At 38.0% G+C, this 24,467-nt stretch overlaps 1 protein-coding gene across 1 annotated transcript in view; it reads left to right on the top strand.

Moving 5' to 3' along the window:
• RTF2 (replication termination factor 2) overlaps positions 1–23,050 on the top strand; it is a 52,686-nt gene extending 29,636 nt beyond the window's left edge. Inside the window, exons 6-9 of the mRNA XM_048819763.2 lie at positions 14,584–14,697; positions 19,027–19,081; positions 19,173–19,265; positions 21,017–23,050. Coding sequence (XP_048675720.2) covers positions 14,584–14,697; positions 19,027–19,081; positions 19,173–19,265; positions 21,017–21,204 — 450 coding nt within the window. The 3' untranslated portion in view covers positions 21,205–23,050. The remainder of the gene's footprint in view (positions 1–14,583; positions 14,698–19,026; positions 19,082–19,172; positions 19,266–21,016) is intronic.
• The last annotated feature ends 1,417 nt before the right edge of the window (positions 23,051–24,467 follow it).

Here is a 24,467-nt window from a genome sequence, read left to right as displayed (position 1 = left end):
CTTAATAACCAATAGCACTATTGTTTTAGATGCTGTAATGTGTTAATTATCACATCTCTGCAGTGAATATTGTTATGTGCTGGATGACCGTTCCTTTCATAACTAAAATAAGGTTGATATTTTATCTCTATTTCATTTGCATAGGGCTTCATGGATCCTATGGAAATGAACTGCAGAATTCAGATAGTATCCTAAATCATGTTTCTGTCATTTGTTTTTACTGTTTCTCTTGTTGCCCCCCCAAAAATTATAATCATTTTGCCACCCAGTTAATTTTGCTGAACAACCTCCTTGATGAACAGTTTGGAAGAATTATGTGTTAAGACTTTTGTGGGGTATTTAGTCCTGTACATGATATAAATGACAGATGTCAGCCTCCTTGAGAGACTCTCTGGCAATCAGTCTTGCCAAGGCTTCTGGTCTTTGAAGTACTGTTTTGTATTGACCTAGAATTGAAGGCTGTGCACCCTGTGCAGAGCTGGGGGGCTCCTTTGCAAGAACGACACATGTTGTCTTTCTCACAATACAGAGGACATTCAGGCAGACTGGGTCATCACAGTATTCTTGGAGGGAGTGTTCCACTGGTTGTCACTGTTGGGTGGTCTGTTTAGTCATAGGATTGACTAGTGAAGAAGACCACTCCAAAGAAAATGTTTCCCCCTAGAAGTTTGTTCAGCAGTAAGAAGTTAATCTTATCCAAATATATTTTCAGCTTTCAGCAAAGAGCTTGTACTTAGAATTAATTTGGAGGCCACTTCACCCATCTGAGGGCCTGTACGGAAAAGTGACTATCTACTCCTGCATGACTTTGGGTTACTGCAGAACTTGAAAAATTTATCAGGCACTTAATCAGCTAGCAGCTTACTGGCCAAAGGGGCCAATAAAAAATGTGAGGAAATGGGGATCCACCAGGCAGATCCAAGAACAATATCTTAGTGAGAAACACAACCTACTTTTTCCCAGCTGCCATGAAGAGGATGATGCTGGGATTCTTACAAGGGTGTTGTCCGCAGACTATTCTTGAGGATCTCTTTTGCATCAGCCTCTGACAAATCTGAAGCCTCTGCTCTTCCCCAATTGCTGTTTTCTTGCTCCTCTCCCTCATTCTCCCCCACACACAAACACAAAATACATCATGAAGGTCTGTGAGCAAGGATTGACTACTGTGCCACTCCTCTTGACTCCTTCAAAAGTTGGGGGAAGGAATTCATAGAATCATAGAATATAAGTATTGGAAGAGACCTCAGGAAGTCATCTAGTCCAATCCCCTGCCCAAAGCAGGACCAACACCAACTAAATCATCCCAGACAGGGCTTTGTCAAACCAGGCCTTAAAAAACTTTAAGGATGGAGATCCCACTACCTCCCTAGGTAATCCATTCCAGTGCTTCACCACCCTCCTAGTGAAATAGTGTTTCCTAATATTCAACCTAGACCTCCCCCACTGCAACTTGAGACCATTGCTTCTTGTTCTGTCATCTGCCACCATTGAGAACAGCATAGCTCCATCCTCTTTGGAACCCCCCTTCAGGTAGTTGAAGGCTCCTATCAAATCCCCCCTCATTCTTCTTTTCTGCAGACTAAATAACTCTGAGGAGTTCCCTCAGCCTCTCCTTGTAAATCATGTGCCCCAGCTCCCTAATCATTTTAATTGCCCTCCGCTGGACTCTCTCCAATTTGTCCACATCCTGTCTGTTGTGGGGGCACCAAAACTGGACGCAATACTCCAGTTGTAGCCTCACCAGTGCCGAATAGAGAGGAATGATCACTTCCCTCTATCTGCTGGCAATGCTTCTACTAATACAGCGCAATATGCCGTTGGTCTTCTTGGCAACGAGGGCACACTGCTGACTGATATCCAGCTTCTCATCCACTGTAATCCCCAGGTCCTGTTCTGCGGAACTGCTGCTCAGCCAGTCGGTCCCCAGCCTGTAGCAGGGCATGGGATTCTTCCTTCCTAAGTGCAGGACTCTGCATTTATCCTTGCTGAACATCATCAGATTTATTTTGGCCCAATCCTCCAATTTGTCGAGGTCACTCTGGACCTTATCCCTACCCTCCAGCATATCTGCCTCTCCCGCCAGTGTAGTGTCAACTGCGAACTTGCTGAGGGTGCAATCCATCCCATCATCCAGATCATTGGTAAAGATGTTGAACAAAACCAGCCCCAAGACCAACCCCTGGGGCACTTCACTTGATACCGGCTGCCAAGTAGACATCAAGCCATTGATCACTGCCCGTTGAGCCCGACAATCTCGCCAGCTTTCTATCCACCTTTTAGTCCATTCATCCAATCCATACTCTTTTAACTTGCTGGCAAGAATACTGTGGGAGACTGTATTAAAAGCTTTGCTAAAGTCAAGATATTGTATAAAGCTAAAATTATTAATAGGTATAAAAGGTACATTTGTACCTATTATTATTACCATAGCTCTTAGGAGCCCCAGTCTTAGACCAGGACTCTGCTGTGCTAGCCACTGTACAAACACAGAACAAGAAGGTGATTCGTACCTAAAAAAGCATATAGTCTAAGTAGTTGAGGTACAAACCCTGATTTTGTTATGTGGCAGGAAGAGAAGATTTTTAGTATAATGAAAACTTGTTAAAAATATTGGTACTAAAAAGGCTTTTTTCTTATGTATTTTTTTTCATATCAATGCAATCAGCTCAATTCTAATTTTAAAAGATTTTCATTTATTCTAAAAGCTATTCTTTTTATACTTTAAGTTCTGGCTACCTACTGAAATCAGAGTGTGTGTGTGTAGCTAGTTGTATCTTCTGTACCTATTGAACAATTATTTGAATTGTATAGGTATTAGACCTTCAGAATCTGAAATTACCATTTTTGTAGTAAAGCGTGTGTATGTGTATCTATCTACATATCTGTAAAGTCAGATTCTGAAGGCTTTTGGATGCCTATTGCTCGCACAGTTGAAATAATTGTTTAATGTAACCATCTTAGATTAGGTAACTTCAAATATATAGTTTGACTAAAGAAATTTAGACACATTTTATAATTAGAGTACTTACAGAAAAGGAACACAAATTGTGAGCAACTGAACTGTAACATTGCTCATTCTCGTGCCTATTTCCTGCTTGTATTCAGTGTCCTACCTTTCAGCAGTTACAACTTGAATCATACGATCAGAATTGATTTGGCTGTGTTTTTATCCATGGGAATTTCCTTCAATTTTTCTCTGATTCGTCTTCTCTGCAAGATGTTTTAACGAGAAAAGAGAGGCAAAGTCAGTCGGTAAACGTGTTCAGTAGTGTTGTAGGCAGTTTCAGTTTCATCATCATCTAGATAGATTATATAAAGGCATGCCTTCTATTGTTCTGAGACAACACCTTTAACAGGAAACCTGATTGTCAATAGACGTTTTGCACAATCAAAGAAACTCAGAAACTTCAAAATCAGAAGGGATCATCATGATCATCTAATCTGACCCCCACATTGCAGGCCACAGAACCTCACCCACCCACTCCCATAATAGACCTCTAACTTTTGGCTGTGTTACTGAAATCCTCAAATTATGATTTAAAGACTTCAAGTTACAGAGAATTCACCATTTAAATCTGCAACCCAAGCCTCATGCTGCGGAGGAAGGCGAAAAACCCTAAGGGTCTCTGCCAGTGTGACCCAGAGGAAAATTCCTTCAGACCCCAAATATAGCGATCAGTTGGACCCTGAGCACGTGGGCAAGACCCACCAGCCAGAAACTGGGAAAGAATTCTCTGAAGTAACTAAGAGCCCTCCCCATCTAGTGTCCCATTACCAGCCGTTGGAGATATTTGCTACTAGCAGTAACAGCTCAGCTATATGCCATTATAGGCAGTTTCCTCATACCATCCCCTCCATCAACTTATCAAGTTCAGTCTTGAAACCAGTTAGATTTTTTTTTTTACCTCCACTGCGCCCTTTAGAAGGCTGTTCCAGAACTTCACACCTCTGATAATTAGAAACCTTCACCTAATTTCAAGCCTAAACTTGTTGATGGTCAATTTGTGTCCATTTGTTCTTGTGTCCACATTGGTGCTTAACTTTAGTAACTCCTCTCCCTTCCTGGTATTTATCCCTCTGATGTATTTATAGAGAGCAATCAGATCTCCCCTCGGCCTTCTTTTGGCTAGGCTAAACAAGCCATACTCTTTGAATCTCCTCTAATAAGGTAGGTTTTCCACTCCCTCAGATTATCCTAATAGTAGTAGCCCTTCTATACATCTGTTCCAGTTTGAATTTATCTTTCTTAAACATGGGAAACCTGAATTGCACACAGTATCCTAGGTGAGTTCTCACTGGTGTTTTGTATAATGGTTCTAACACTTCCCTATCTCTACTGGAAATACTTTGCCTGATGCATCCCAGGACTGCATTAGCCGTTTTTGTAGCCATATCACATTGGTGGTTCATAATCATCCTGTGATCAACCAATACACCCAGGACTTTCTCTTCCTTTGTCACTGCCAACCGATATGTGCCCCGCTTATAGCAAAAATTCTTGTTGTTGGTCCCTAAATGCATGACGTTGCACTGCATTTCATCCCATTTCTATTATTACAGCTTACAAGATCGTCCAGATCATCTTGTATGATATTCCGGTCCTCCTCCGTTTTGGCAGTACCTCCCAACCTTACGTCATCCGCAAATTTTATTAACACACACTCAGTTTTTGTGCCAAGGTCAGTAATAAAAACGTTAAATAAGATTAGTCCCAAGACTGATCCCTGAGGAACTCCACAAACACTCTTTCCAGCTTGACAGTTCACCTTTCAGTATATCCTGTTGTAGTCTCCCCTTTAATCCGTTCCTTATCCACCTTTCAATTCTCAGTTTAATTCCCACCTTCTCCAATTTAACTAATAATTTCCCATGTGGAACTGTATCAGATGCCGTAGTGAATTCCAGGCAGATCTACTGTATTTCTCTTGTCTAAAAACCAGTTATCTTTTCAAAGCAGGTGATCAGGTTGGCCTGGTATGATCTACCTTTTGTAAAACCATGTTATATTTTATCCCAATTACCATTCACCTCTATGTTGTTAACTACTTTCTCTTTCAAAATTTGTTCCAAGACCTTGCACACAATTGAGGTCAAACTAATAGGTCTATAGTTTTCCAGATTACTTTTTTTCTATTTCTTAAAAATAGGAACTATATTAGCAATTCTCCAGTCATAGGGTATGACCCCCAAGTTTACAGATTCATTAAAAATCCTTGTTATTGGGTTTGCAATTTCATGTGCCAGTTCCTTTAATAGTCTTGGATGGAGATTATCTGGGTCCCCCAATTTAGTCCCATTAAACTGTTTGAATTTGACTTCCACCTCAGATGTGGTAATTTCTGCCTCCATATCCTTGTTCCCATTAGTCATGCTACCACTCCCTCTAAACTCTTCATTAGCCTTATTAAAAACTGAGGCAAAGTATTTGTTTAGGTGTTGGAGCATGCCTAAATTATCTTTAATCTGTACCCAGTCCTCAATGCTTAGCGGCCCCACCTCTTCTTTCCTTGTTTTATATTTTTTTATATGGCTATAGAACCTTTTGCTATTGGTTTTAATTCCCTTTGCAATGTCCAACTCTGCTTGTCTTTGGCAGTTCTCACTTTATCCCTACACTTTGACCTCCAAGAGGTAGTTTTCCTTGCTGATCCATCCCAGCTTTCATTCCTTGTAGGCTTTCTGCTTTCTCTTACTCACCTGTTTGGGATGCTTGCTCATCCAGGTTGGTCTGCAACCCTTCCCTGCAATTTTTTTCCCCTTGCTTGGGATGCAGGCTTCAGATAGTTTCTTCAACTTTGACTTAAAGTAATTCCAAGCCTTCTTCACATTCAGATCCTTGAGTTCTTCAGTCAGTCCACTTCTCTAACGTGTTCCTTTAATTTTTTAAAGGTAGGCCTTTTGAAATCAAGGACCCTAGTTGCAGATCTATTTTTGTTTATCCTTCTATTTAGTTTAAACTTAATTAGCTCATGATCACTTGACGCAAGATTGTCCCCTACAACCAGTTCTTCCATGAGGTCTCTCAGTATTCACCAATACCAAATCTACAGTGGCATCACGTCCTGTTGATTCAGCAACTATTTGGTGAAGAAATCTGTCAGTTATCACATCCAGGAAAATCTGGGCCATACTATTGTTAGTAGCACTTGTCCTCCAATCTATATCTGGGAAGTTAGTCTCCCATAGTCCACACAATTCCTAGTCATGTTTTTAATGAAATTATTGTTAAAGAGGTGCCTATCCATATCCAAATTAGATCCCGGGCGTTTGTAGTATACTCAAGGGAATGCACTAAGAAAGCACTAGCCCAAGGGAACCTCTAGTTGCTTTCTTCCCTAAAGTGATTTTGGCTCAAATAGATTCTGTCTTATCCATTCCATCACTTCTAATTTCTTTACAGTCTACCTCATCATTAATATACAGTGCACCATCACCTTTGCCTTTGTGTGTTTCCTGAACAGCACATACCCTTCAATAACTGTACTGCAGTCATGAGTACTATTCCATCATGTTTCTGTTATCCCTATATCTGGTTTCACTTCCTGCACCAATAGTTCTAGTTCCTCCATTTTGTTACCCAGGGTCCTTGCATTGGTGTACAAACATTTTAATGGTTGCTGCTTGGCTTTGCCCATTTTCCTCACCCAGCTGGGTGTAGTCATTCTATTGCCGGTATCGCCTACCTGACTGTTAGTGCTCAGACCAATGAAGCTATCTTTCCTCTTAATGTACATTTTCCTACCCACTGCTCTTCCGTTCTCCATTGCGGTATCCTCTTTTACTTGATGTTCCTCCCTTTCAATGTTAAAATCTGGCATGGAGATTACATGAGCATCTCCCAACCATTTCCCCCAGAGTTTCTAGTTTAGAGCTCTTTTAATCAGTTGTGCCATCCCATGAGAAAAGTCCTCTGTCCATGAATGCCTCCTAGTAGTCAAATATCCCAAAGTCCTCCTTAAAGCACTACTGCTTGAGCCATCTGTTGTTGATCATCATAATCTTGTCTCGCCTTCGTTATCCTCCTTTAAGGACTGGTAGAATCCCACTTCCTTATTTTTTTAATTCCAGACTTTCACATTTTAGCTGATTTGTTATGAAACATCATTCTTTTGTAGCACAGAAGGCAATATTCGGAGGAAAAAACTTTGTGAGGCTGTAGGTCCACTGACACGGCCAACTTAAAAACCTATGCAATGTTTTTGTTCAAAACTACAAATAACAAACTGCTCCTGGTGGAGCAGTAGAGAAAGATGGAGTCTGTTTTTCCATTGCATGCAGTGTGCTGCTGTTTAAAAGTGTAATCTCTCAAACTGTCCTCACTTTACCATACCTTGGAAGAATTTGGTCACTCTAACGTAACTGGAGCTGGTTGCTTGTTCAGATTTTTCACATTGTGCCTGTCTGCAAATTTAGTGGTTATAATTGCAAAGTTAAAGGCACAAGCAGTAACTTAAACACTTGAAAAATATTAGGGGAGAAAAACTTTTTAAAGGATCTTCTAATGCCATGAGGTACTATGGCAGTAAGGTACTGGGAGATGTTGTGGTGACAAGGTTGGGGTCATGGAGATGCATGTATTGGCTGCAGTAAACCCTGAACAGAAAATTATTGTATCTGTCTTCCTGGGCATGACCGAAAGGACGTGGCAGGTAAACAAACCGGCCCGGCCCGCCAGGGGCTTTCCCTGAAAAAGCAGCGTCCCAAGTTTGGGAAACACTGGTTTAATGGATTATAGGGTCATTTTGTATGATCATCTGAGAGCAATACTTCCAAAAACAACAGTTCATCCTTGTGTAAGGGTGTCTGTGTTTGATTCTTTACCTACTAAGCCTCCAACTGGACTTGATTGTCTTTTTACAGGACTTTTACTGACTCAAGGGAAAGATTTTTAGTAACCTCCATGTATTCCCCACTTAATACAAAGACATATTTGTCTTGACTGCCAAGCTTTCTGGTGTCCCGGATCACAAATGGCCAAGAGTATAAGAATATAACAAGTTGGTAGTGGTGTTGTATCTTATCCACCAGCAGCTGAAATATGAAGTAGGTAGGAGCAGCAGAACTAGTGAGACATTTATCTTACTGTCAAAGTGGTTTTCGGTACATATCTTTCTAGGCCTTACTTTTTCCTTCAAGGTTTCTTTTCCTTCTGCGTTAGGATTAGTTTTCTGAACCATATGGCCCCCACTTTTGAAATTATGGAGGGGAGAGGTTACATCTCAACAGAAAAATTAAACAGACTTCAGTCAAAATACTGCATAAATGTTCTTATAAACTCATGGGGGGAGAGGGGAGAATGTCTATTAGACAAACAGTTAATCCCCTCTGGAAATAAATAAATTAAATAACAGACAATTAAGGGATTTGAATGGAAGGGAAAAAAAGCAGAGAATTAGCATTAAGCAGTATGGGCATGGTAGGATCTTCCTGGCCAGCCGAAAACATTTCATCTTACAGAACATGCAAAGACAGAAATTGATAGAGAGAGATTAGATAAGGAAATTCCACTAACAGTTGCCCTTTGTGTGTGTAAAAAAAAAAAAAAAAAAAAACGCATCTGCCAAGTGATAGTGGATACGCACAATGAAACATTGTTCTTAAAGTATACGTAGGCTTGGAAGGATTCGATTTTTATTGGTAAATGTCAGTAAACATAGATTTCACCATACACATACACAAACCATCGAAAAAATTTGTCGATAGAAATTTACAGACAGGCAAAGTAAGAAATGCTGCTTGATAACTTTTTAGAGTTTGGTTTAATGATATTTACTTGGTTTATTTTGACATGTGAGGTTGACAGTTTGTATTTTAACATTTATAAAGCTTTCCTTTTTTGAATCTGTATCTTATTAAATTTGTCTGACCCACCCCCCGATATTTCCTGCAACTGTGAACATTTCAAAAAATTAAATCTGTGAAAATTTAAAAAAAATACTTAAAAACATGAACATTGGTATTATCCTTTGAAGTGGTCTTTTGCCAAGTGTAAGTGTCCTTGTGGATCTCAATGTAAGTTCACATATGCCTCATGCACACGAGCCCAGAATCTTTTCAGAATAGTAGTAACTATGAGAAAGGGACTGAGAGACTTTTTCCATTGGACCATATGAACTGGAACTATAAACTCACTGAACATTAAATCTCACCAAATGAGGGTAAATCCATCCTCATCATCGTATCCACTCATTATCCTCCATACCTGAACATATCCATTATATGAACAACATACCCCCATATCTCAATGTCTGTACTTTTGACCCGTTAACCTTTTACCCCAATCGGGGATAATGCAGATTATGTATTCCTTACTCCAACCGATCCTAAAGTGAACTTTGCACCCCTTGATAATATGTACTTTATTGGCTGATAACCAGAAATTATGGTTAAACTCTGTACTGTTTCTTTTTATTTTAACATCTTAATAAAATTATTAAATCTGTATGCCCCCATACCACAAGGTGAGGCTCTTTGCCCCAAACACCTTGATAGCAGACTCTAAACCGACAGTGTTTAAACTTGCCCATTGTGTGATGCTTTTATGCCCTTAACTGACAGCCGGCAGATGCCTATTGTGCCTCGGGGAAGCACACATCCCCAACAATCTGCCATTCCTTCTTGTCCCACATCTGAAAATTGAGAGACACTAGGGCGCAAATTACATCTACTTGAGCAATCCATGAAAGTAATGTTTGAGCCTGGAGAAGAGATCTACCAAGTCAGAGTAGAGGAGACTATCCATGGCAAATTTTCCAGTAACCAGACAGTATACCCCAGTTCCAGTGGGGAGAAGAAATCCTCTAAAAGGGCACCCGAGCCACTGCTACCAGTGCCAGGATCTCAGAAACTGAACAGAGCACCAGAACCCTCGGCATTGTCAGCGTTTGTGCCGAGTGCATCAGCACTTACGCTAGAGATCTGGAATATATGCCATCTACTTCAAGAAGTGCTGAGCATAAGCACAGCTCTGAGCATGCAGTGGAATCATCTTGCAAGGAAAGCTCAAAATATTCATCAACGTTGAGCCCAGGGAACAAGGTACTGACTGAAAAGAAAGTGGAGGAAATAGTGACACTGGTACCAATCAAGACCAGCACCAGTACAGACAATGGCATCAATCAGCAGACCTTTCCTAGTAGAGAGAGAGAACTCAGTAGAGAGACTCATTACCTCTCACATCTGCATCTGAGCAGGCAGCAGCCCTGCATCCAATGGCACTACTGTTCATGGACATACTTCTTCTCGTCATCTCCAAGTTATACCTTCTCCCCTCTATCAAGAAGGGAACCTGCTCGCATCAATCAGAAAAGGGCCCTCTAGGGAGTTCCAGACATCCCATGCCATGCACCAATGCAAGATTGACAATGGACTAGTCAACTGCAATCTGGCCAGTACTCTTATAACTTGCCGCTTCAGTCATATTGGCCTTACGGGGGGCCCACCTTCCGATATGTCCATCTCAGGTTTCAAGGAAGAAGACAAAGTCCCTTGCATCCACAGGTTCACTGGCCATACCAAGCTCCTCACACCTGAGCTAGAGGAAACTCCTTGTTTTAGGCACAGGTGGTTCTGGAGACACTTCATTTGCCCTCCCTACCAAAGGCATTTTTATCTTCTCCTGATGAGACAGTCAGATCAGTCCTGACACTGGCTTGAAATGATTTTAAGGCCTTCCAGAACTTGCTCATGAGGATAACTGAAACCTTGGACATCAAGACAATGGTGATCCAAGAGAACATGCATAAGCTGTTTGACATCCTCAGGACCATCAATAATTGCCCTTCCAATCAATCAGGACATAATAGACCCAGCTAAAGGGGTTGTAGCACACTCCAGTTTTGTTTTCCCTCCCCTTCAAAGTTAGTAGAAAAGCACTACCACCAAGTACCATCTAAAGGTTTTTAACAATTGTACATATATCCAGGATCTTTAGTAGTATTTATGGTTCAGGAGAAGACAGCTCATCTGAGACGACTCTGGAAGACAAGAACCCTCCAAAATTGGACCACACTGACACATACTTGAGAACCAGTTACTGACCCTACAGTCGGTTGTGATTCTTTGAGATGTTGGGTCATGGGATCTAGTCTGACTATATCTTCTGTTCCTGCTTTTCATGGTTCTCAGCAGTCACGGGCTTCAGATTGTGAGGGAACTGAGGGAAGATCGTGGTTGCTCAGCCATTTATGTCCTTGCATGGGAGCACAGGGTGCATGCATGGCTCTGACACACTTACTCAGAAAAGATTCCAAACTTGCGCAAAGCTACTTCAACATTTCAAACATCCACTGTTATTGTAGGGTAAGTAAGTGTTCTTTCTATGAATTAAGTTGAAAAATGCATGGAAGAAAACTTTGTACCTCATGGAGATTAGTCAATGTACATACAGGGCATTTGGGTTGTAAAGCAATGTATAAGTGCTTAGTCTTACATGTATTGGATAGAGTAGATCAGGAATGCAGTAGTTGAGAGACAAGAGGAGGAAAATAGAAATTATATCAACTCTAACATCTTGTACAAGTCCCACTACCTTCATTATCATCTTTTATCCACACAACCGCCTTTCAAAAAAAATTGCAGTTTGATAGCTATGCCATTGTGGAAAGCAAATTGCCCATCAGTCTCTCTGGAATAAACCTCTGAAAGGGTGATATCTTTATACTTGTTTCTGATCAATACACAGAAGTATTCACTTTAAAATATTGCCCCATTGAGAGAGACAAATTTCAGAGCAGAATTGGCATAGTTTAAAATATTAGTTAAATACATTCACAGGCAACAAGTCAGCGGAAAAATGCCAGTGTGCTTTTGTTAGTTGCATTTGTAGAAAAAAATGAAGTTGATTTCCTCTTTAATGGATTATGCAAGAAAATTTAGAATCTGGACCTGTTAGAAAAATCTACAACTGGGACAGAAAATGTACAATGGTACCATTTAATTAAAAAAAAAAAAATCCAGGTAAGATTACTACTGGGAAGAGAGAAATAGTGGTGTAACTATGCAGTTTCTGTACCTTTTTGCATGGAATAGGGTTTTGTACAAATTCAGAATGTTCTAATACACTTGGAATATTTTTAGAATTTGCTATGCAGATTGATACAAATAACTACATTTACAAGAAATTAATGTATCTTAAGTGCATGGTTCACCATTAAGATCATCAGTATTTATTATCCCTTTGAAAGGATGTACTTGTGGGATGGTTGTTTCTGCAATAGATCAAAATACTGAAATTTTTCCTTCGACTGACTAGAAATCATGGTGGCTATAGTTTAATAGCTATGTTTTATGGTCTCTTGTATTTAGAAAATACTTCCGATCATCTACTTTGAAAGAGATTTTCTCCTTTTGATTTAGCAATTGAAAAAAAGAGGGGAAAAGTAAGATAAGAATTACCCATATTGATGTAATGGAACAAAGGAATACTGCCAACTTTGTTTTCTAGTTTAGTTTCTATTACAGGAAAAGCAATTGTAATTATGGTAGATGATGGAAATTTAGAAGTGATAAAACATTCATTAAAATCATCTCATTGTCCTGTTAAGACAAATTACTAGTTAGTACAATAGCATCACATTCCTTCCACTATGGCTCTCTTGCTGTTGTTTTTTCCATTACTATCCTTTGTGCTGAAGGCTTTATTAATCCAGATTAAGAACTAATTTCTATGTACATTGCATGTACACACCAAGTGAAGAAAACACTTCGGACAGCAAGGTCAGAATCCAGAAGCAAATGACTTTTTGGAGGGAGCACCAACTGTTAATGGTGGTTACTGTGACACCAGTACTAACAGTGTCACAGTAAGGCGATATGAATCAACCACGGTAGTGCTTACTGCTGGTTTGGGTCTACTTAGTGTATATTATCTGCACATGTGCAGTCGCCAGTTCTGCTGCGTGCAATTTCTTGCCCCTTCGTTTTAAGTCTGCTGGAGGGGCAAGAAAATTAACCCCAGTTGTAGTAGATGATTGAATTCAATCTATGCATCAGGCACCTTAAAAAGGAAAATTTAATTTCCTTAACTTTCCAAAATATATTAATGCTGATGTTAAAAAAAAAAAATGAAAAGATTTTTTGGTAATTACATGTAACCCTAGACACATCCTTAACCATATTTGAAAATAAGGTTGTCCACCTAATCAATTAATCATTTACATTTCTTGGAAATTGGAGAGTGGACTCCCATCACAACCTTTTTTTCCATTAGAGCACTGCCTTTTAACTTAGGAAATGTCTTGTCTCCCTTTTTGTGCCAAAAGCTAATTAAGTAATCTGTTTATGCTACAGCAAAGTTTTAACCTATCAAAACACAAACAAAATTCACTTCAAGATGTGTTTTGTGTGTGTGTGTATTCTTAATTAGATACAATAGTGAGCTGCCCCTCCAAATGATCTGTATACTGTCAGCCAGTCACGGTTTTGGCTTGGTGCTGAATGGAGATAGACTTGCAGGTTTAAGTTGAGCTAAAGCAATATAAGGCACTCTTAAACCAATATAAGTGTGCCTAGATAAGAGGGCTGCACTGATTTAAACTAACTTTCTGAACTGATTTGACACTAATTGCTCACTTTTATTTTTAGCTTTCTCTCTCACAATGTGATTATTTACAAGAAAGACTCAAGGACTTTTTGTGTGGTAAAAACCCTAAAACCCATGTTCACCCTTTTTAAAGGGGACCTTCAAAGTGCTTTAAAAACAAAAAAAATGTTTAGGCTCTGTTTTCTTCTTTGAGGTATGAAGGGGGCTTGACGTTTTGGTTTCCTATTAGAAATTCAGTTATTGTCTAGATTTTTTTTTTTTTTTTTTTTTTTTGGTGGAAAATGTTACGAATCTCTGGAGAACTAGTAGGATTCTGACACAGGTACCGAGAGAATATTGGCACAATTGACAGAAGAGGAATTTTTGGTTGCACTGTTCAAAACTATACTTGTTTTAACTCAAACACCTAACAAACAGAGGGTGTCTGAAAAATTCACCATTGCTTAAGGGGAAAACATTAAAAAAATTCTTTTCAGCCCTCATTTATACCTCAGAAAGAAGCAAAATTAGTGCACAACCCTTTGCATGTCATCTTTACATGTATACATGATACTGCTCTAGATTAAATTGGGGTTAATATATGTGCAAATGTTTAACTTTCAGTATTTAACAAACATCAAGCATGAGGACTAATGGATATGCCTCCATTTTCCTAGTTGACAAGTATGAGGCAACCTGCACAGTTAGCTGCTACAAAATGGAATCACATTGGGCTCCCATGCAGATGCTTTACCAGTGCTAACTGTAGTTTTCATTCCTTAGTCACCCTCATGAGTGGGAGCACTTCTGTGCAAGACCATAGTATAATGCCATTTCTGCTGCAGTTTCTGATCAGTGTCTAAAAATAGAGAAATATACACTGAGAAAAATGGGGAGCGAAAATGAAAATGGAAAGGCAGAGGGAAGGAAAGATAAGGATGTGGCAGTTCTTTGAAGAGTGTTCAAAAAAAACTGTACTTTTAAAACAAAGATCCATCAAGCATAAACATCTGTTTCCAATCTTGAAAAGTTATGTTTTGTTTCATTGTTTTCTATTCAAGTGTGGTCTTCCCTTTCAAGATGTTGATGTGATTATACTTAATGGTAATAAAGACGATGTGGAAGTGCTGAAGAAAAGAATGGAGGAGAGAAGGCTTAAGAGTAAAGTGGGAAAGGTAATGATTTTACAGAGACTTAAAAATGCTAGGAAGTTGTGTGTGTGTGTGTGTGTGTGTGTAATGAGATCTTTTATGAATAGATCTCATAGGTGAAAGTTCAATTTGTAGAAACAGAGATTCTTCCACATTCATTCTAAGCTATCCAGATTTTATTTCTTGCTGGTAAGTCTCTTTTTAGTTCACGTTGGACCCACTGATCTGAATGCTTCAGTTTTATCCAGAACAATTTTTTTTAAAGTATTAGTTGTTTCTCTACAGCATTCTCCTGCAGCAAGACAATGCATTTTAGGTGCAAAACATTTTGATTTTCTGCATACTATTCTGAAGTGTAGGGGATTTATTCAGTAATCTCCACTGTCTATTCCAGACCAAGTCCCGGAAAGATATTGTTATGCTTAAGACCAAAGTAACCAACATCAATTCAAGTGTATGGCGGCCACTTTGGCATACCATAATGTAATGTCAATACAAAGGATAATGAAGATAATTGGGGGAAAAATGCAATAGAAATATATTGAAACATACTTTGCAGATATTCAACATAAAGACTACTTCTAATTGATCCTTATTGTGCATAATAAAAGTACATGACTCACTCATGGGACACTGCTACTGGAAGAAAAATATTTCTCCTAGTCACCTGTGTATGTGGATAGTGTGTGCATCACTTTATAGTTCATTATTCTAGTCTGTTTTAAAAAGCCACCTGGATATGTAACTTTGTTCAGGGTGGTGAGCCTCTAACAGACATTGATAGCCATGCCCATCTCAAGCTCTGGTATCATCAGATCTCACCAACTAAGTAGTGTCAGTCTTGGCCAATATTTGGACCTAGTATTTTGGCAATTGGTGGTGCAGTTGGTGGCACTGTTTTTCTAAATTGGTGCAAAACCAATCCCTTTCCACAGTACCTGGGGCGCCATGCTGGTGGAGATGTAAAACCAAGGTCCCAATTTCTTGTCATTAGATTTTGTGGTACTTTTCACAAGCATCAAGTTGTTACCCATATCTGCTGACCAAATTACAGTTTTGGGGTGTTTTTTTTCTACCATAATTTTAGTTTAAACTCTTGTATTATTCAGAATAGCTCCACCTTTTCTCTCTGCTCACCTCAGTAATTTATAATCTAGCAAATTAATCAGAGAGAAATAAACATTGGCTTCTGTACCAGATTAGCTACTACTTGAGTAGTTGTTCTGAAGCAAGGAAGTGACTAAATTTGTATTCAATATGTACACAAATTCAGGACTTTTCAAGAGAGTAATATGTGGTCAGTAGAGTCCAAGAATGAATCCAAATGAAAAGGTCATGCCAAAATCCTTCTATAACTTTAACTACAGAACTGGTAGGATCCTCGAAATACGAACTGCTTTATTCTTGCTCCTCCTTGCACCTGTACCTCTCTCCTACCCTCAGTCCGAAACACTATCTCACCACCCTGAATATGTGCTGAGAACACCACCCAGCTTCCAGCAGACTCCCCCTCACTGTGTTTCATGAAATAGTCAAGAATTATAGTTGGCCTAAAGAGTCTCAATTGCTGCAGCAACTTATTTTGAAATAGTCCCAGGGTAGTTTTGCTTTTTTCAGCTGTTTCTGTTTTGAGTCAGCTTTTGAATGGAAAGAAAGCTAAAATATGTCAGAATGCAAAATTAATTCTCCAACCAGGGTAATAGGATTGCTTCTTCAGTGCTGTTGTGCTGGAGGCCAGCCATGTGTAATTGGAATGTGTTAATTAGTTATTCTGTGTGTCACTTATCCTCAGTTGCATTTGCTTTTATATTATGGTGAAGCCCATTTTAAGTGACCTCTTAGAGATGGTTTTCTAATAACACAGGAACAGAATTGTAGTTGATACATTTGAGAATCCTTTAGAACAGTTGTTTAAAACAGATGGTTGCCTATAAGATCTATACAAGTTTCATTCTACAATATGTTTTATATTCATTTCTTAAGCTCATGGTAGTCTTTTATAAATAGGTTTTAATAAAATAACTAACTATTACCATTTTTAGTAATTGTAGTTGTTGCTACCTACTCAAGCCATACGAAAGAACACTTATTTTACTGGCACTAGTTTTTACATTTAACTTATTTTCACTCAGTCTGAGTAATAACTTCTCTTACAATCTAATTTTGGTCTTTGGTTGCTGTTCCTTTCTCCTGTGGGTAGAGTGCATCTTGTTCTTATCCTTGTCAAACTGAATTAAAGTAGCATATTATACAAGAAGTATTTAATTTAAATACTGTGTGCTCATTGCAGCTTCTCCTTGGTTCAATGGGGAGCCTCCTTGGTCTTTGGAATTGCTGGGTAGCAACCATCCAAATATGCAAATTTGAATGAACAAAACTCTTATTTTGGTCTACATTTCAAGAACAGTGCTTCCTCATCTATCTTCAGAAATGAGAAGTTTCCTGATCATTTCAAGAACTAAAATTGAGATGTGGAAGAGAGAAACGTGTCTTATGCCAAGTTTTTTGTAGATATTCTGCATTGTTCAAACCAAAAAAAACCCAAATCCATGTTGTTTCAGTAGTATCAGTAAATATTATTAGGGCTGCATCTTCTTCTGTTCAACACCTCTAACTGGTTATCCGGTGTCAGTAAGAACTTTGGACTCTGGATTAACTGGAGAGCAGGCAAGTGTGACAGGCTTGTTAGTTGGGCTGCTAAAGAAATACTCTGTGCTAAAACCTACCCTGAAAATGCAATTTTTGTTGTAAGCTGTTAAGTTTAATTCTGTCTGCTTATTGGATGAAGAACTAATATGTGAAAGCCTCAATTGTTGTCAGGTGATCCATTGTCAGATTTAGTGTGCAGACCTTTTCCATGAACGAAGACGTTTCCGATACATCATCCCTTCCCTCTGCCTGTTCTGTGTTTGAAGCAGACAGGTTATTGAAATATACAAAAATCCTGTTTTCTGAAGCACTCAGATAGCGTTCTTGTAAATTTCAGTGTCTTGCATGTCCATAACACAAAGATGGAGGCATAGTGAAAAGAGTGCTCTTTACATCCACATACTGCAAAGAAAATCACAGTAATTTATTTCAGAGTAGCAGCCGTGTTAGTCTGTATTCACAAAAAGAAAAGGAGTACTAGTGGCACCTTAGAGACTAACAAATTTATTTGAGCTATGCTTTTGTGAGCTACAGTTCACTTCATCGGATGGAATCACAGTAATTTATTTCAGAGTAGCAGCCATGTTTGTCTGTATTCGCAAAAAGAAAAGGAGTATTCCGATGAAGTGAGCTGTAGCTCACGAAAGCTTATGCTCAAATAAATTAGTTTAGTCTCTAAGGTGCCACAAGTATGCCCTTTCTTTCTGAGTAATTTATTTCTGGCTTTATAATAGTGGTCTTTTAGCATCACCTGCTGGACAAGACTAAGAGCAGCATTTGCTAGGTCACTTTTTCCCCTAAGATTAAATCATACTTGTGACAGTATGCAAGCTCATAGATTCAGCAACATATTTTAAACGTTTACCTTCATTGGGGTTAGTCATCTGTTTGCAATGTTAGTAAATTTCTTCGCTTTGAAGAAAGTTACAGTTGCTGACAATATCTGCAAATCTTTAAACATCAAATATTGTCATTGTTTTTCTCTGATACTTTCATACGGTTTTTTTAAATGTATTTTTACATAGTCTAACACAGATTTTTTTTATCTGAGCACATACAAAAGTGGGCTTTGAAAATCTTGCCAAGAGATGCTATTGAACTGATATTTTTTCAGCCTTCTAAGAAATTAAAATGAACCGTTCTACTAAGCTTTGTTTTTCAAGTGAGTATCCATATAAGAAGGAATGCCTTCATAAACTAGGAAATATAAAGCAGCTAAAACCAAGATTAATTGAGAAAAATAAAGATTGAATTATAGTAAGGATTCCAATTATTTGTTTATGCTGAAGTTTCTTTTGTTCAGAAATGCCATTATTCATTACAATTGAGCACAGCTGTAATATCTCACCAAATAGTTTCAATGCTAGTCAATAAAATTACCGAAGAGCTGGTCATTTTAAAAAAAATACAAAGACTAATTTTATTAGTAAAAAGATGAAACCAAATAAGAAAAAAAACTGCTTCTAGGCAGCTTAGTTTCAACCTATGTGTTGTTATTTGAGATGCCTCCAAGCTAATCAAATATTATTTTCTATACTAAAATAGTAAGAAAAGCATAAAGCAGCTGTATGGAAAGAAACAAGTTCATTGTAGAAAAAACATAAGCATAGCAAAGGGACTTGAATTTCTATCAAATGCACACTTGATTTGATATCCAGTATGGAGATTCTAAATGTAACCTGTTTTCTGCTTATATTGTTTCAGAAATCAAAGAAATGTAAGGCAGCGGAATCAGTCTCTCAACAAGACACCACTGAAGGTAACGTCGTCACAACTATAACTTACATTTACCTTCTGAGTAATTTAACCAGCTTATGCTTTTGCTTTTTTTTTTTTTTCCTTTTCTGCAGATTCTCCAGGACCATCAGAAGTAAAGACTGCGAAAGATGGTATGAACACTAATTCTGGAGAAAGGAAACAGATCATCTTCACAAAGAGTGCAGGTTGGTGTTTTGTTTCAGTTTAACTGGGAAAATTTTCATAAACCGTTTTCCTGTGTTCAGATATTTTTAGAGATTCTTTGTAAGCTATTTGGGGCCAAATTTTTGACCAGGCTTTTACCCTGCCTCCCTTGGTGTGTGCTCAAAATGGCTCATACATACCCATGCAACCACGTGTTGCAAACATGCTTGAAAATTCTAATGTAAGCACGTGCAGAGTGTTAGAGAATTTGTCCTTATAAAGCCCAGTAGGAGGTAAAATTCTAATATTTGTGCACACATGGAGGTGTTAAAACTTTCCAAATGCACAAGCGTGTGGGCAGAGTGCAGTCCAATGTTTGCATGCACACCCAGAAGCCTGGGTCTGACAATTGGGTCCTTAATATCATCCATATTTTCTTTTGTGTGTCTGTTTTACCAATTGTATCTTAATCGGTTCCACTTTGTGGTGTTAATACCATTATTTAGGAGTTGAAGAAGATTGTTTACTATTTCCTCTCAAACCATAAAAGCGTCAGCTATGCTAAAAGTAGTGTTATCCCCCTCTCCTCCCCCCCATATATGACCCTGTGAGAGATTTGTTCAATGCATCATAGAGGATTTAGTGTAAAATAAGACAGGGTCACCTTATGGTTTTCATTACCAATTCCAGTTTTTATAGGATTTAACTTGGTAAAAATAAATATTCTTGCCCATCTAAGTTTGCAAGGTTGGTAGTGTTGGGGAGGAGTTTATAACTTTTGCAGAAAAATTGTTATTTCCCATTAAATCTGAAGAAGGACAAGTCTCTTTTGACATTCCTTTCAAACGAAACTAATCAGCTTTGGATATTTTAATAACTTGATTGCTGTTCTGTTACATATCAGAACACTGGAGAGTAACTTCAGGACATACCTAATATATTCAGCAGCAGTCATGCAGTTAAGATTACACTTGGCTACCCATTAGTCCAGACTAAGAGTAGCAGTATGACTTTAGGTAATATGACAAAATTTAATGTCTCTAATTCATATTGATTTTTTTTATCCAGAGCTATAAAAATGAGCACATTGTAAAGGTCAGAGTTTAGAAATGAGACTCAAAATCATGTAAGTTACAGTAAGAGAAGACAACATTTTCTGAAGAGAAAGTTATCTGTTTGATGAATCCAGAGATAGTTATATGATGAGCAGTAGTGCTTTTGTGTAGTAATCAGAGTATTTTCATTATAAAAGTGTCTGATCCCTGCCTCTCCCCAAAGAAGGGCTGAGTTCTTCAGTTTATAAATGATGATTCTGGCATTCACTTCATCAATGATAAAGGGAATAGATAGATTCCCAAGTGATAAACATGTCACAACTGTAGCTTTTGTCATTTAACAACTAATCCTAAAACAGTAGCTGAAGAAAAATAGCCTCCTACACTTACTTGCTAAGACAAGAGTTCAGAGCTCTGTTTTTTGCATACAGGAGTAAATGATGTCAATACTGTGTTAAGCAGTGCAGAAGGCTAAGGGAGGGTGTACATGCACACAGAGTGGAGAGAGACATACTTTCCTGTATCTAGATTTAGTTGCCAATTTTGTATGTGCGGAAAGAGGTACAAATGACAAACTAGAACCTACCTCATACATTCATGAAAGATATTCATAGCTGTCAGATTTCTGAATCAAGCCATCAATAAACTTATCTTCCAGAGGTACAAAAATGATTTAATAACTTAGGGGCTTTTTAAATTTGCAAATTAGAGAAATTGAATTTTCGTTTCTTCTCTAGAAGCTAATGAAAGTTCTTCTGCATCAGAAAAAATCAGTAAAGCTTCAGCTGGCACCACCAAGAGATCCATTGCCAACAGTGAGGAGAAATCAGAGGCATACAAGTCTATTTTTACGTCACACAGCTCAGCAAAACGCTCGAAGGAAGAGTCTTCCAATTGGATTACTCACACAGCATACTATTTCTGAAACAATTGTATGCATGATTGTAAAAGTCATTGCTGCTTTTCTTCCCTGAGGCTTTTTCTGTGTAACTCTGATACAGGATGTTCATTGTAATCTAATTATCTGGAATTATTCACTTTGCAAATTGTTTATAAACTTGTAAATAACCTGTGTACTTAGGTTGTTTTCAGCTATTGTTAAACAAGAAATAGATGGCCAAAATCCATGTCTGGTAATGTGACTTACTTTAAAAGATTATTTACAAAAAATATAATTCTTTGGGGTCAGATTCTGCCATCCTTAGTTACACTGAGTAGTAGTTTACTCTTGATTGCAGTTCCAGTTAGGATTGCAGAATCTGCTTACTAGTAAATATATCCTTCTATGCTTTTAGATGTAGAATGATTACCTACACAATTTTAGCTGCAGTTGTAATTGAACTTCTCTTTGTGTTAGTTAAGACTAAATTTAATGTTTGTAACTTTCTGACACTGCTTGCTAACAATAAACCCCCCCACAATATTTCCTCTCTTACATTAACTAATTTGACTCTAGTCAAAACCAGTACACGTCTCTCTTAAAGGTGCTGGAGATCACTTTGAATTAACATATGTCAGGATGGAGTCATTCAGAAAGCTCAGTATGATCTCAGAAATAAAGTAAAAACTTTTACAATAGTCTTCTGTTCCATTTCAAAGGAGAATGGAGGTGGGGGAAATGTTTTGCTATTTACTGCTAAATTATTTTTAAAGAAGGCACCAAAATTGTTTGTTGTTCCCCCCAAAAGTGTTCTAGCTTTTTTTCCCCTCTTACATTAGAAATACCAAGTCTGGGCTTCCATCTTTTTGGTGGAGAACTGTGGAGGATAATGGCATCACACCATGCTGAAACTTGAGCTGGAGCTTTCTTCCTTGCAGTTGAAGTAGCACTGAGGCTGGGTTTTGTACACCATTAAGCAGCAATTTGCCTTTAATTAAAACAAATTAATGGATCCAAATCCTTTTAGCTCAACTGAAAAATATGAACACACTTATTACCGTAACTTTTGATGTTTTCAGACTTTGGAGAAGCATTTAGTTCATCTGGTTAAAGCTGTTTTATGAACCTTGCACATTAAAATGAATATCAGTGTGTTTAAACACATTGAAAGATTGGTGATTCTGACTCAAGGTTTGGGTGGAAGAGAGAAGAATTCTACCGAGGACTCCTTGGAGAAATCAATATCAAACTCAGTTTTTAAAAATTTTTTATTTGCGACTGTGCAAAGAAAACTGCCTTTAGCCCGTCTGCTTTGTTTTTAATATAAAAAGTCCAGATGTATGGAAAACTTTTACATGTTTTAAATGATGTCTGTGCCAGATAGTAGTTTTGATTTAAGGGGGAAGTTTACAGATACTGTATAGTGCCAGGTATGGAAATATTGACTTCTGAAATCTATTTTATTTAAATGTTATTTCCCAGCTACTCTTTAGAAACTGCAAGCCTTCTTACCACACTATGGCTGCTAATTTCACCCCTTTTTCCTTTTTACTCTAGACAGGCTAGACTATGGAAGTCCAATCTATACATTTCAATGAGTCCTTCAGTTTCTTCTTGGAATCATTTTGCAAGAGTATGGAAGAGTGTTTTGATTATTCTTCTTTAATAATTAGATGATGAATCGGACCACATTTATTTAAAAAGCTGTGGACTAAATTGCAGACATCCCAAAAGAAGTGCTCTCAATCTCTGAGTTCAAATGTTTGCCCAGCAAAATAGTGTAATTACATGTGCAAATGCTCACCCAGATGTGTGCATTCTTTTATGTGGATAAAGAGATGCACTTGCAAACTTTGGGGGCGTGCATTAATAAAGACCATTTTAAATTTGGGCCCTTTGTGTCTTCAAACGCAGTGGTAATCTTTCTTTGCACTCTTGCGTTGCAGGTTACTGACATGTGCTGCTTCCAAAACGTCTATAATCCATGTTTCTTGATTCCTATCCTAAAGCTTCTAACAGGAACTGAACATGTTAGCCAGTCCAATTCAAGTCCAAGTCAGAACTGCATTGCCTATGTAGAACTGAGTGATACTATGTGCATGTACAGCAAGGCACAGCGACTTGCTCTTATTTTGATCAAGTCTGTCCCTGTAACTTTGACTGAAGTAAGTGGTTGGTTTTGTCATATGACCATAAAGGTTCCTGGTAGCCTACATAGCATATGTCAGTGCTTGAATAGAGCAACTTTTAGATGTTAGTCATCTTTGATTGTCATATGCCTTCCTCTGAGCCCTTTTTTTAACCTTATTTGAAATTTAGCAGGCCTTTTTAAATGTTAACTTTCCACTTCCAATTATTCAGTGTCTAACAATACTCGATGCTGTTATCCAATAATACCTAAAGTGATCAAAATAAAAGCTGGAAACTTTAGTTTTTTTTTTTTTTTAAATGTTATAGCCTTTGTTCAAACTAACCAAGCTAAAATTACAGTAAGTAGTAGGCTTTTAAAGCTACTGCACAACGATGTTACATTGTTACTTTTCTGTGTGACAGCAATTAATTAGCCTTGTAATTTATTTTGAAAAGTGCCTTCCTTTATGATCAGCAATAATTAATTGGAAGTTTAGATTTGTTTATGCTTGTCTACGTGGTCTTTCTGATTCATGTGTGTAGAATGCAACTAATATTTTGTAATTATTTTGATAGCATTATTTCCATGGGAATTTGTCATGAAACATACATAAGCATTTCAGTTGTCCAAATATGTTAACACTTAGGATACATACAATTAATATTCTAATCAAGTCAAGTTGAGGTTTAGTTGAGTTTCAAGGAAGTACTTAAACATATATATATAAAATGTGGGTGCGTTAGCAATTAGCTTTGTTCTTCCTGTTCTGTATTTTTTTTTCCTCTTCATTCTTTTCATTTATTATGTAAGCACAAATGTTGAGTTCAGTGTGGTACAATTCAGAAATTGACAATTTATCTGCAATCTAATCCTGCTTCGACAACAAATGAATGTGTGTTCAAACACACCTTTTTACTATATGTAGTAGTCCTATGGGATAATGCTAAATATTTATAGCTACATTATCACATGGTTTGGCAAAGAAACTATCAAAATAAAATAAGCATGGGAAGCAAGGGTAGAGCCCTGCACATCCATGGGTATCTGCTTTATATCCATGGATGTGGATATCCATGGACCATTTCTGCGCATACAAATTTTGTATCCACGCAGGGCTTTGATGGTAAGAGCCAAGTGGGCAGCTGTGAGGAACCACGGCACAGATCCTCCACCTGCC

This window comes from Caretta caretta, chromosome 13 (assembly GCF_965140235.1).
Source record: "Caretta caretta isolate rCarCar2 chromosome 13, rCarCar1.hap1, whole genome shotgun sequence".
NCBI lineage: Eukaryota > Metazoa > Chordata > Testudines > Cheloniidae > Caretta > Caretta caretta.
This window is presented reverse-complemented; position numbering and strand designations above follow the sequence as displayed.